The sequence below is a fragment of the Callorhinus ursinus genome, unplaced genomic scaffold (assembly GCF_003265705.2).
Source record: "Callorhinus ursinus isolate GAN/ISIS: 27379988/994484 unplaced genomic scaffold, GSC_fseal_2.0 scaffold13, whole genome shotgun sequence".
NCBI lineage: Eukaryota > Metazoa > Chordata > Mammalia > Carnivora > Otariidae > Callorhinus > Callorhinus ursinus.
In genome coordinates, this window is record NW_027397075.1 from 21328516 (window position 1) to 21342714 (window position 14199).

A 14199-nucleotide genomic window follows, 5' to 3' on the forward strand; every position below is an offset into this window, starting at 1 on the left:
ACCATCATCATCGACTGTGTTCTTCCAGCCTGCACCTGACTCGGGGGCAGCTGGAGGGTTTCTGTAATGTATCTTGCTATTCATTTGACCAGAGACCTGGTTCTTCCCTGACTAGGATGCCTATTTCTATTTCCACCTGGTCCAGGACATTTACTTACTGCTGTCTACCCTACAGGGGTAGACACCCCCAGGCTTCCTAAGTGGGATCTAGACACTTGCTTTCAGTCTTAAAAATGTCCTGTACGTTGCATTTCTCCACAAGGTGAATCTGAAAAAAACTCTAATACTCCCTACCCCGAAGAAGGATGTGGGGATCAGGAGGGTGGGGTAGGGAACCATGTCCAGACAAGCTTGATGGATTTAAAGAGTTATACCTGCTAAACCCAGACCTTTCCGCCTTCATGGAAAGGCATGCTCCACAGCAGGCGTTCAGGCATTTTACTGCCTGAACCACCTGATCTCGGTCCCAGGACCTGGTTTGTTCTGTCAGCAACTCTACCCACAGTCCTTGGGTGTCCGTCATCATCAGATCTTTGTTTGTTTTTAAAGATTTTATTTATTTATTTGACAGAGAGAGAGAGAGAGAACACAAGCAGGGGGAGTGGGAGAGGGAGAAGCAGGTTCCTGGCTGAGCAGGGAGCCCAATGCGGGGCTCGATCCCAGGACCCCGGGATCATGACCTGAGCTGAAGGCAGTCGCTCAACCAACTAAGCCACCCGGGTGCCCCAGATCTTTGTTTTCCCATCAGATGTGTTCAGAAGTGTGGGCCTGCCCTTTATTTTTACTAAACTATCCATATGACACCCTTGGTTGACTGAGGTCCTCAAATCTTTCAGTCAAGACTCACCATCACTTGATCCCTTCTCTTCTGGCACCCAGTTGACAAAAATCAACAACCACGCTTAGTATTAAAAATCTGAGTTGACCTGCAGGTAGATCTCGAACAGAAGCGTGGGTAGAGAGTATGGGAAGCGTGAATCAGGCTGTTTTCTAGGTTACCCACTGTGATAGGGCTGACAGTGTACTCAGGACTGGATACCTAATTAGAGAAATTCTGACATACAGCCCAAATGAAAACAATGAGTGCATTCTGGTCTTCTTTATTTAATATTATTCTCTGAAATGCGGAGACAGGGCAGGCAGGCTCTTCACTTAGCCCAGGGTCAGACACAGCACATTCCCCCTAAGTGGACAAAACAATTGAACTGAGACAGGAATTCTAAAGGTCCTCAACACAGAAATGTTGGTAAATAATGTGTTAGGGTGTAGTCATCTCTCCCTGGGAAAATTCATGCTGGAAGGAATTACTAAGGCTTTCTGGGGGACTGGCTCACTGGGGTGGCTTCACTGCCGACCATACAAACTACCGGCTCCCGACACAGAGGGTGGCCAGGTGTGACCTGCCCGTGTCTTGGGGTGTGCCAAGCAAGGAAGAGAAGGAACGAACCTGTAGTATTAGTTACTTTGTGACAGGCACTGTGCTGGGCACTTTAATGATCTCATTTAATACTCTCAACAGAGCAGATAAATACCGTGAGATAGAAGTTACATTTCCCTTTTAGGGTTGAGGCCCCCGAGACTCAGTGTTTAGTAGCTTGCCCTGGCCAGCGGGTGGCAGAGCTCCCATTGGAGCGCAGGTTCGATTAACCTGCTTTTGTAATACCGGGGCTGGGAAGAATACAGTGGATGGGGTCCCTAACACATCTATTGATTAGGAAAGCAAGGTGCTTCTGGAAGGCTTCTGTACGGAACAAACAGCTGAAGATGGAGAGCCCAGGCGGGAGGCTGGGGAAGAACTGGCTACGTTGCTGTTTCTTGCTTCCTGGGCGGATGAGGCTGGGTGGGCCGCGCGGTGGGCAGACAGAGGGGAGGGGCTGGTGAGCACCCGCAGGCAGTTTCCCGGGAAAGCAGGGTGTGTGTCGGCAGCGCTCAAGCTCGGCTCACACCTGCCTCAGCTCAGGGCTCCCTCCAAATTCATGGAAGCTTGTCCTGGTAGGAACAGGCTCCTTGTGCTGGGGTCCCGAAGGGCAGGGACTGCATATCGTGTACCTTTGAATTCTTCTTGTAGGCATTCCTTGCTGTGTTACGCCTGGTATATAGTAGGCGCTCAATGTATGCTTATTGATTGTTAGTTAGGCTGAGAAGGAATAAAGCGAGGAGGCATCCCTCAGGGTAGAACAGACTCAGGAGAGGTGGTGGCCTGACGGATCTGTGTTCAGTTACCTGGACCCCCCGCTGCTGTATCGCCCGATGTGCTTTTGTAGGCACGGCTTCCTGGAATTCCCTTTCTATCAGCCTGCTCACCTTCCACTTACTCTTCAACATTTTTTGCCTCACCCTGCCCCTCTCCAGTCAAAAGTGCCCGCTCTTCTGGGCTCTCTGATGACTGTGCATCTCATATTCCCTTAGAGTAGCTTTTGTTTGCCCCTAGGGAAGAGCCGGTCTTTTCATCTTTGTAACTCCCCGTTACCTAGCACGCAGACTGAAGCTAAAGAACACAGTAGGTACACAATAAATTTTAGATTTTAATTTTTTGTGAATGAAGAAATGATAAATGTAGACCTAACTGGCCGTCTTCTCTGACAAACCATATCCCACTTGAGTTCCCATTCATTTAAGTTTTCCCTTATAGTTTTATCTCCAAAATTATTTTCCATTTTTGTATGCGTTTCTACACCTCACTTTCGATGGTAAACGCCAGGAAGATGGAACCGTGGTCTGTCTCCAAAGTGAAATAGTACGCCCCCCCCCCCCCCCCGTGAGACATGACACACCCCGCCCAGGATGAAGGGAATGCTATTGCTTGTGAGGATTATCCTACCCACCGCCTGTGGCTAAACTGAAGTAAAGGTGTTGATCCACCTCTGTCACTTACCTTTTGGGCTATTGGACATGCTCTTGCATATTCACTAGGCCGAACCTGCACAAGCCGAAGGCCCGTGTTCTGGTCTCTAGGAGAAACGGCACACGCAGGTGGTTACAGAATCACAAGGGAGGCAGGCACGGAGCCCGCCTTCCCATAGAGCCCATGGAAAGTCCCATGGACACGGGGTGACGGGACCCCAGGAGGAATTCTAGAGGCCTGGGAGGGGGAGGTGGGGGTGACTGCCTGCTGCTTCTGCTAAGGCAGCGGCGCCCTGTGGTCACTCCCTGAAGTCACCCTCACCTCATGGCGGGCTAGTGTAGGGTCGGCCCAATGGGAAACAGAAGTGAGCATCTATCATTTCCACCGCCTACCCCCGCCCCCTTTCATTAACACCCTCAGTCCCTTAGCATCTCTAACATCAGGTCCTGCTTTCTAATGATCTTAGAAGGCCACAGGTGCTCTGTTTGTTCTTTCTCTAGCCTCTACGGATCTTTTCCTCCTATTGATGACACTTTTGGAATGATAAAGCGTAAGTTATGAGATTAGTTTTCTGAGCCACGTTATGCTGCAATACTATATGGTCCGACTGGGAGCAAAAGTGAGATCAAATTTCTAGGTTCTGAAGTGCATAAGAATCGTTTTCTGCTCAGACAAAATGGGAGGGGTCAAAAATCGCGGAAAAACTTTTGAAAGTTTTATTGATACTCCGTCCTGCTAAGGTTTTTCCTTTTTGAAAAAACTGGGGAAAAACAAACTAACCACAAACAAATGTTCTTTTTCTTCCAATATTTGTCACATTTTAATATTTATTTATTTGTCATATATTAGGTATAAAATATAATAAGCGAGGATACAAATAGCACATTTTATATTTTTAAATCACTGTACCATATATTTCATCAATTCTAAGATACATATTTTTTCTCATTTAACACCCTTAAAACCAGGAAGCACCTTACAATTATGCCGATTATGGTTTGTTTTCCAGTGTGATGGAATCTTTGATTTGACAAATACAGTAATATAGTCTAGATCTATGAAGGACACTCGAGTAAATATTGCATCTACAATTTTCTATACAATGTTTCTTCTAAGAAGGTTTTTCTTTTCCCCTACTACAGCTGATTTCAAAGCTTTTGGTATTTTTTTCTCAAGTCTTGGACTGACCTGAAGTATCCTGGACAATTTGGTATGTATTCGACAGCACAATACAATTCTGAGTAAATATCCACAAAACTAAAAATACCCCCAAGGAACCCACAACATTAGAAGCATCCAGAGAAAAGTTGGTGGGTGAGGGGGTGAGGTGTGAATTGAGCCTCCCTTGACTACAGTCTCCAGAGTGGTCTTTTCTCTCTCCCCTTCCTGGTCACTCTCTACCACTTCATTCTGTTGTATTTTCTTTCTTTCTTTTTTTTTTTAAGATTTGTTTATTTTAAAGAGAGAAAGAGAGCCAGGGGAGGGGCAGAGAGAGAGACAGAGAGAATCTCAAGCAGACTCCCTGCTGAGTGTGGAGCCCAACATGGGGCTCGATCCCATGACCTGAGCTGAGATCAAGAGTTGGATGCTCAACCAACTGAGCTACTCAGGTGCCCTCCTGTTTTATTTTCTTAACTGCACTTATAACTACTTGAAATTATCTTGCTCATTTATTTGATTACTTGTTCTTTGTCTTCTCTCACTAGAGATATGTCCCATGATGGCAGAACTTCATCTTACTTGTTCACCATGTGTTTTGAGCACCTACAAAGTGCTTGGCATAGAGCGGGTGTTCAAACTCACTCGGAGGAGCAGCAGACTAAGGAAAATGGACTTTTTCCTAGAAAAACAGTGCTATTTTTCCAGAAAAATCTATCGAGTCAGGACATAATGACAGCCATAGAATGCCTCAAGACACAATTCCAGGTCGGTTATTTCCTCCAGAAATGACGTGCTCAGGTGCTACCTATTCCAAGAGTCAAAGATGATGTTTTTTCTGATTCTACTCATAGTTAAAGGCCTTCTCATATTAGAGTTCTAGTCTGCCCAAGGATGGTATGCAAAGATTTTGGGATGGGAATGAATGATAACACATGCTTGAAAATTACTGAATTAAGAAATAGCCCATTTTTCACTTGGTGGAATGAGCACTGGGTGTCATATGCAACTGATGAATCACTAAACTCTACCTCTGACACTAATAAACTATGTGTTAATTGATTTTAAGTAAAAAAAAAAGAAATAGTCTATTTTTTTTTTGCATCTTCTGTTGGACAAATGGAAACCTCTAGATATGTTTCATTTAATTACAAGGAGTATTTTACACTTTTATACAGAATAATAATTTCACATCTAACCAGACACTTAAAGAAATTTGAAATGTAGATATTTAAAGCGACATGAGGCCATGTAAGTAAAAGAATACCTACAAATCAATCATCTCAATAGCACATTTCACATCAAATAGGTTCTTTTAAAAGTCATACTTACTGCAACTTGAAGTAGTCATCTACTGCCTCATAATTTATATTCTGAAAAAATGTTACTGTCTGAAAAAGAAAATGAACGTTTGTGTAAAACATGAAAACTGGGAATGGGGACAATGAATACTTTCAGGACAGATTTAAACCTCTCTTTAGGTAAGAAAAAGAATATATTTAGCATTTTTTCCAATTTCTTTTCTATTTCAGAAATTCCAATTATGGACATATTAAATTTCCTTTGTTACATTTTTCTTATTTTCTCTGCTAACTGTATCTTATGAAGTCCTTTTATTTATATTGCTTCTCTCTCCCTCTTCATTTACTTTTGTCATTGCAATATTCTTATTTTCATTTATGTCCTGAAGTGCAGCCAGCTCTCCCCCATTTCCTAATCACCTTGTCTCTGGACCTTTTTATTTCTTCTTTGAGGTTTTTTAAATAATTACAGATATGTTGTCAGTAATTTTTGAGACTATGAGGAATTATTTGCCTGAACCTTCTTCTCTTGCTTTTGAATAATTAAAAAAAAAATCCATTTGCCTTTTTGTATATGTTCCTTGCTATTTTCTTCCATCTGGGGCATGTTTCATCTCAATTTTCAGCATTCCAGAAGGTCTCTATCTTTTCAGGATGAAGCCATTTATAGAACATATGTGATATTAAAGGCAAAAAATTATGAGCCTAACATTTTTAAAGCATGGTAACTATAGTCACTATATCCCCTGAATTACATTTTTGGTGGTAGTTCTTTGTTATATATGTAGATAGACGATAGATAGATAGATAGATAGATAGATAGATAGATAGATAGATAGACAGATAGACAGATAGATATAGACATCTATCTAGATATCTTCAAAGAGATCAATTTGGATCTGGCTAATCTGGTGTAATTAGAACAGAGACATTGTGCCTCTAAAATGACCTTTGCAAAAAATATTACTTCTGAGACAAGGTTTATTTATTCATATGTTGGATGCTAAGTGGTATGACACAAAATATATAATCTTTCATGAAAAAGTTGAAGGCTGTTGGTGGGAATGCAAGTTGGTACAGCCACTTTGGAAAACAGTGTGGAGGTACCTCAAAGATTTAAAAATAGAGCTACCCTATGACCCAGCAATTGCACTACTGGGTGTTTACCCCAAAGACACAGATGTAGTGAAAAGAAGGGCTGTATGCATCCCAATGTTCATAGCAGCAATGTCCACAATAGCCAAACTGTGGAAAGAGCCGAGAAGCCCTTCAACAGATGTATGGATAAAGAAGATGTGGTCCTTACATACAATACTCAGCCATCAGAAAGGATGAATACCCACCATTTGCATCAACATGGATGGGACTGGAGGATATTATGCTAAGTGAAATAAGTCAGGCAGAGAAAGTCAATTATCATATGGTTTCACTTATTTGTGGAACATAAGGAATAACATGGAGGATATTAGGAGAAGGAAGGGAAGAATGAAGCGGGGGGACTCAGAGGGAGAGATGAACCATGAGAGACTATGGACTCTGAGAAACAAACAGGGTTTTAGAGGGGAGGGGGGAGGGGGGAAGGGTTAACCCGGTGATGGGTATTAAGGAGGGCATGTACTGCATGGAGCACTGGGTGGTATACGAAAACAATGGATTGTGGATCACCACATCAAAACCTAATGATGTATTGTATGGTGACTAACATAACATAATAAAATTAAAAAAAAAACATGAAGGCTGTGGAAGTCATTACATTAAAAATAAATCTAGTTCATGTTCAAGGAAAGGAACTAATTGTCAAATTTCCACTTGTGTTCTATTGTACACCATATTTTTCTTCGTATGCAATCATTAAAATAACTTTATAAAGATGTTCTTGCACATAATTAGGCGTGAAGATTTTAATATTTTGTGAAATGTAAGCATATTCTTCAAGTTTTGCTTATCAATTGTCACTTAAGTGGTGCTCAAACTTGGGTCTGTAACTCAACCAACATATACGTATATTTTTTGGATTATAATCACTGAAAATATTTACCCAGTGGAACTATTTAAAAAGTATATTTTGTGGATGTGATCATCTGCTTAAAAACCATTTTATTATAAATAATTAAGAAATGACTTGGAGACTTTCATTTCTAGGAGCAGCAGGTAGTTTCTATGGACAAACTTTTGCTCTTAAAAACAAACATATAAGCACTGGGTGTTATATACAACTGATGAATCACTGAACTCTACCTCTGAAACTAATAATACACTATAAGTTAATCAATTGAATGTAAATAAAATAAAAACAAAACAAACATATCACAAAGCCTACAAACAGCAGCCTTTTAAGAGTCACCTTAAAAGCACCAAATAACTGACAAGAGAGTAGGGAACTATTAGCCCAAAGACAGGGAAATTAGGAATCTTGAGAATAAAGCAGAACACCAGAGCCCATAGTCTACTTTTAGCCTAAAGGTATTTGTCAACCTAGTCAAGAGAGAGGGGATTTAAGATAGAGAATCAAATTGGATATCCTCCCTACATTAACCTGTGTTATCAGAAGACTATATTCTCAGAGTAAGAGTAAGTCAGGATTAAATTTGTGCCCTCCTTAACGCTTCAGTGACATCAGTAACTAAGTGATCAGAAAAAGCGAGAAAAGTAAAAGTTTGTCCTAACAATTGGTGGCAATGGGTTGGTTCTTGTATGGCTTTATATCCCAGAAAGTTTTGCCTGGAAGACTCAGGGGAGTTTAAAAAAGTTCAAGGCAGTAGTGCCCCTAGACATGCCCCCGACAGTGGCAAACACAGATCATCTTAAGATCAGGATATTTCTTATTCCACTTCAGAGAATTCTTATAAATACTTTTACAAATGGGACGCTTGGGTGGCACAGTCGGTTAAGCATCCAACTCTTGGTTTTGGCTCAGGTTATGATCTTAGGGTCTTGAGATTGAGCCCTGTGTGGGAAGTTAAAAAAAAAATTTTTTTTTTTAACCAGGAAGGAAAAAAAAGGAAAAAATAGTCAAGCGGTAAATTTAAACTCGGCCATATAAAAAAATTACACGAATGCACCCAATGAGAAGGCAAAAATGTTCAGATTGGATAAACAAATAAAATCCAACTTAAAAAAATCTTTAAAGACACTAATGGTTAATATTAAAAGAATATTAAATATTAAAAGAAAAGAAGATACGTTGTGCTAACATTATTTTAAAGAACGTTGGAGTGTTTCTATAAATATCACACAAAGTAGATTTTAGAGCAAAAATTATCACTAGAGGAAAAGGGGTCATTTCATAGAGATAAAGGAGTTGATTCATCAAAAGGAAGTAATAATTCTAAATGATTATGCTGAGTGAAAGAAAGCAGATAAAACAGAGTGCATACTGTATGTTTCCATTTATATAAAATTCTAGAAAAGCAAACTAATGTATAGTGATAGCGAGCAGATCAGTGGTTGCCTAGTGATGGGGAATGGAAGGAGGGATGGTTTACAAAGGAGCATGAAGAAACTTTGAGGGGTGGACATGGACATTCTCTTGATTGTGGGGTATAATTTCATGGGTGTATACATACATCACATTTTATCAAACACATTAAATATATGCAATGTATTGCATGCGAATTATACACAAATAAAACACTTCAAAAAGACAGTCTTTGAGATGCAAAAAAAATTCAGTAAGAAAAGGCACACAACCCTATAGAAAAAGTGACAAAACTTGAGTTTCACAGAGGTGGGAATCCAAATAGCCAATAAACATGTGGAAAATTGTTTAACCACGTCAATAATAAGAGACTAGAAAATAAAAAAAATAACACACACACACTAGTTGGGCAAAAATTAAAGTTTGACCATACCAAATTATTGGCATAAATACTAAAACCTTGAACTTTGAGATGACATCATGGAAGAACATTTTCATGACTTAGGGATAGGCAAAGGTATCTTAGGACACAAAAAGCAATAGCCATAAATGAAAAAGCCTTATCAAAATAAAAAAATTCTACTTATTAAAAGGCACCATTAAGAAAATGAATAGGCAGTGTTCTGGTTCAAGGTGGTGACATGGGATGATCCTGAAATCACTTCCTCCCATGGACACACCAAATTTATAGCTACATATAGAACAATGTTCTCTGAAAGAAACCCCAAAACTAGCTGAGCAACGCCTACACATTAGGTGAATGAGAAAAAAAAAACCCACATGGAAATAGGTAGGGGAGGCTAGAACATAGCCTCACCACAAACTTCACCCCCAGCATGGTAACTCAAAATCCTGAGATCTCCCCTGTGAGGAGTGAAGGGTTGAACCCATTTGGCACTGCAACTTTTAAGACCTTACCTGAGAGACAAGCTCCCCAAACATCCAGCTTTGAAAGCCAATGGGGCTTGCCTCCACAAGACCCAGAAGACTATTTCGAACTGAAAAGCAGTTCTGAAAGGGCTCTCATGGGCAGACTCATCCACCCTAGCGCCCAATACAAAGCAGCTGACTGAGAAGTGCCCAGGCTTTCTGTGAGAGAGGCTTATATCCTTATCAGGCATTGAATTAAACACATGTAGGGAGGAACCTACCAAAATGCTCCAAAGGGGGAGGCCAGTGGTGCCATATTTGTTCTCTCCTTCTGCTTCACTCCAGCCTCTTGCATCTCCCAGAAAGGAGCTTCTACACCCATCCAGCACCCTGCGTTTTGTGGCTGCTGCTAGATCACCTGGCTCTGGTGGCCAGTGGGGCTTGAGCTCGTGAGAACTATACTGGATGTAATGGATGTATGGGCAAGTCCTAGCTGACTATAACTCCAAGGCACAGCAGAGGCAACGGACACAAATATCCAGTTCTTCTGTGGAAGATACCTAGTAGCTTACCTTCATAGCTGTGGCCTGAGGGGCAGGCTCTAATGAAAGCTCTAGGCAGAGCCAATAGTAGTTCTTTCCAGAGACTTCAGAGGGGAAGCACTATCTTTGCAGTCTTGCTCTGCTTTTTTCTAGGCCATGGGTATTTCCCTAAAAGCAGCTTGTGGACACATCTGGTGCCCTAATTTTTGCGGCTGCTGCCAGGGGACACCCCTGGATTGCCTGGCATTGGGGACCAGAGGGGCTTATGTTTGGACCCACAGGACTACTACAAATGGAGAAACCATTCTTCACTGATTACCCACCCCTCCCAGGGTGCAGTGCAGTGATGGTAGACTGATAAAGTCTACCATCTTTCTGTGAAAGAGGTCTACTAGCTTATATTTATGGCTGTGGCCTGAGAGGTAGGCTTCTAATTTGACACACATTTGAGGGCTGACTACAATCCTCTGTAGAGATCAGATAGGCCAGGAGGTACACCATCATTGTGCTTCCCCTCTGCCCTGCCTCAGGTTGTTGGTATCTCTGAGAAAGGAGATTATATACATGTTTGGCTCCCTAGCTTTTGTGTCTGCCACCCAAACAGTTCCTTGATGTTCCTTGATAGCAGGCCTCTGGTGGATGGCAGGGCTTGTGTTCATGGGTTCAACAAGGTGGTAGTGAAGAACAGCTCTTACTTGGCTATTAACCCAGGGCTCAACATTGAGGGAGAAGGAGGTATGTTTGTATACTTTAAAAGCTGCTGCATCAGGGTCTGGCTTCATCAGCCTGCATCTAGGTGCTAACTGAGATATTCCCCTTTGAGATGCTGACAGGTCTTGGCACACCGTCAAATACTGGGAGCCACTAAGAATAAAGTAGGCTGATTGGACAATCACAAAGATTTGAAAGAGCAAGTTTGAATGATAAGGTTCATCTCCTACATGAGCCTACTCCTTCAAGACTGGGAGAGATGACTATTTTATCTACTGCATGGAAACCAACACAGAGGGACGCCTGGGTGGCTCAGTCAGTTAAGCATCTGCCTTCAGCCCAGGTCATGATCTTAGGGTCCTGGGATCAAGTCCCGCATCAGGCTTCTTGCTCAGCGGGGAGCCTGCTTCTCCCTCTGCCTGCCACTCTCCCTGATTGAGTTCTCTCTCTCTTACAAATAAATAAAATCTTTAAAAAAAGAAAAGAAACCAACACAGAAAGCCAAGAAAAAAAAATGAAGAAACAGAGGAATATGCTCTAAATGAAAGAACAAGATAAAACCTCAGGAAAAAACATTACTTTACCCAAAGGTAATAAAAACATTAACTTGAAAAGATATCTGCACCCGCATGTCCATTGCAACATTATTTACAGTAGCCAAGACATGAAAGCCACCTATGTCGCTCTCTCTCTCTCTCTCCTGCATACACAGAATGCAATATTATTCAGTCATAAGAAGGAAATCTTTCTCTCTCTCTCTCTCTCAAAATAAATAAATCTTAAAAAAAAAGAACAAGGAATTCCTGCCTATTTGCAACAACATGGGTGAATCTTGAAGGCATTATGCTAAGTGAAATGAGCCAGATACAGAAAGATAAATACTGTATGATCTCACTAATATGTGGAATCTAAACACTCCCCCCACCAACAGAAACCTCACCCCTCAACTCAAAGATACAGAGACCAATTTTATCCTTGCCAGAGGTGGGGGTGGTTGGTGTGCAAAATGGAGGAAGGTAGTCAAAAGGTACAAACTCCCACTTGTAAAACAAGTAAGTCATGGTAATGTAATGTACCGATGGTGACTACAATTAATAAGACTATTTTGTATATTTGAAAGTTGCTAAGAGAATAGACATTAAAAATTCTCATCACAAGAAAAAAAATTTGTAACTATGTGTAGTGATGGATGTTAAGTAGGCTTATTGTGGTGATCATTTCGCAACATATGCAAACGTCAAATCATTATGCTGCATGCCTGAAACGAATATATTGTTATATGTCAATTATAAAAAATATACCTCAATTTAAAAAAAAGGACCATGTCAATTAAGATGTTCAAATCATTTTTAAAATTTCAAAACTAATTTTTGGTGTAAATATCACTAAGAAACCAGCTAGTAGCACTAAAAACTTTTCAAATTTAAAGTTATCCACTTTTGTATATAGGTGTTATATTCAGTTTTTTTTTTCCAAAATCGAGTAATTAGGTAGGATACTTGCAACCATACTAGCTAGTACATGCAATGATTAGTCTGTGAAGTTGCATTGACTCAATCTGCACAAAATAAGCAAGGTTATCATATTACTACTGTAATTCATCAAATCTAAGATGCCACAGGATGTAAGACTCATCCTGATTTCATAGATGTTAAAAAATGTGCTCTAGGATTGATGACAGTTGTGAGTATAGTTGTAGTAATATCATGTAAACATACTGTTTGCTATGTGCCAGGGGCACCTCTAAGTCCTTTATGTATATAAACTCATTTAATCCTAATAAGCTTATGAAGTAAATATTATGACAATAATTATTATATTATTATATAAAATATAGTTAACATATAAAACAATATATTATATTAACATGTGAACATAATTATATATTAATTAGATATTATATTACATATAACATATTGTTTTTATTATCATTACTTAGATGGAAAGTAGTAAGGCATAGAAAGATTAAAAAACTTGCTAATTCCTTTGAATTAGTGTTTTTGTGTTTTTTGGGTAAATACCCAGTAGTGTAATTACTAGATCATAGGGTATTTCCATTTTTAACTTTTTGAGGAAACTCCATACTGGTTTTCCACAGTGGCTTCACCAGTTTGCATTCCCACCAATAGTGCAAGAGGGTTCTCTTTCTCTACGTCCTCGCCAACACCTATTGTTGCCTGTGTTTTTGATTCTGGCCATTCTCACAGGTGTGATACATGCACCCCTATGTTCATAGCAGCATTATTTACAAAATGGTATCTATATATATGGAATATTATCCAGCTATTAAAAAGAATGAAATCTTGCCACTTGCAATGCCACTTTTGGAACTAGAGAGTATAATGCTAAGTGAAATGAGTCAGAGAGAGAGACAAATATTATATGATTTCACTCATGTGTGGAATTTAAGAAATAAAACAAATGAGCAAAGGGGATAAAAAAGAGAAAGGGACAAACCAAAAAACAGACTCTTAACTCTAGAGAACACACTGATAGTTACCAAAGAGGAGGAGGTGGGGGGTTGGGGGAAACAGGTGGTGGGGATTAAGGAGGGCACTTGTCATGATGAGCACTGGGTGATGTATAGAATTGTTGAATCACTGTATTGGTACACCCGAAACTAACATAACACTATATGTTAACTGTACTGTAATTAAAATAACTTAATAAAAAATTAGATGTAAAAGCAATCTTAATAAATTAAGATTTTTATGGAATCAAATTTTAAAAAACTTGCTTAATGTTATCAGCTGATAAATGACAGAGACAGTATTTTATCAAAACATGCAAATTTTAACATTTCATTGTCCTTGGTCATTTGTATATTTTGATTGGTAATTATATTTTGAAGTTCTGAATTGCAAATGGACAAATGTACATTATACAGCCCATTCTTGGAAAGAAAACTTATGAGAGCTTATGCAGATATTGCAGCTAGATAGTCAAAGAAAACTTTCCTGGGCTGAAGAAGAGTGTAAATCTTTTCTGTTCTTGTTCTGGAAGGAAGGGGGTACCCCAGTTTCAGAAAAGTGAGTTACATATACACCTTGTTTCTTGAAACATGATCAGTCCGGTCTTATTTAATTTAATTTATTATGTTTTACTTTTTCCCTGTATCTTCTTCCACCATTCCCTTCCGCTCTTCCTCTTCCCCCTATGTGCAGGCCCCCATAACATATATCAAACAAGCATGATGTTATCATATTTGATGACATATGATATATTTGATCTGATATCTGTCCTTTGGATCTTGGTGTCCATGTAAAATGAATAACGCTTTTCTTTTTGTTGCTTGTGATTTATGTGTAGGTGTTTGCAAATTTTGTAAACGTTACTCTATGATGGATCTAGTTT

General features: G+C 39.9%; 1 protein-coding gene across 1 annotated transcript in view; it reads right to left on the reverse strand.

The window, feature by feature from the left end:
* CATSPERE (catsper channel auxiliary subunit epsilon) overlaps positions 1–14199 on the reverse strand; it is a 163190-nt gene that overhangs the window by 33012 nt on the left and 115979 nt on the right. The window contains exons 12-13 of the mRNA XM_025878056.2: positions 5336–5394; positions 2876–2951 (exon numbers count right to left, since the gene is read on the reverse strand). Coding sequence (XP_025733841.1) covers positions 2876–2951; positions 5336–5394 — 135 coding nt within the window. The remainder of the gene's footprint in view (positions 1–2875; positions 2952–5335; positions 5395–14199) is intronic.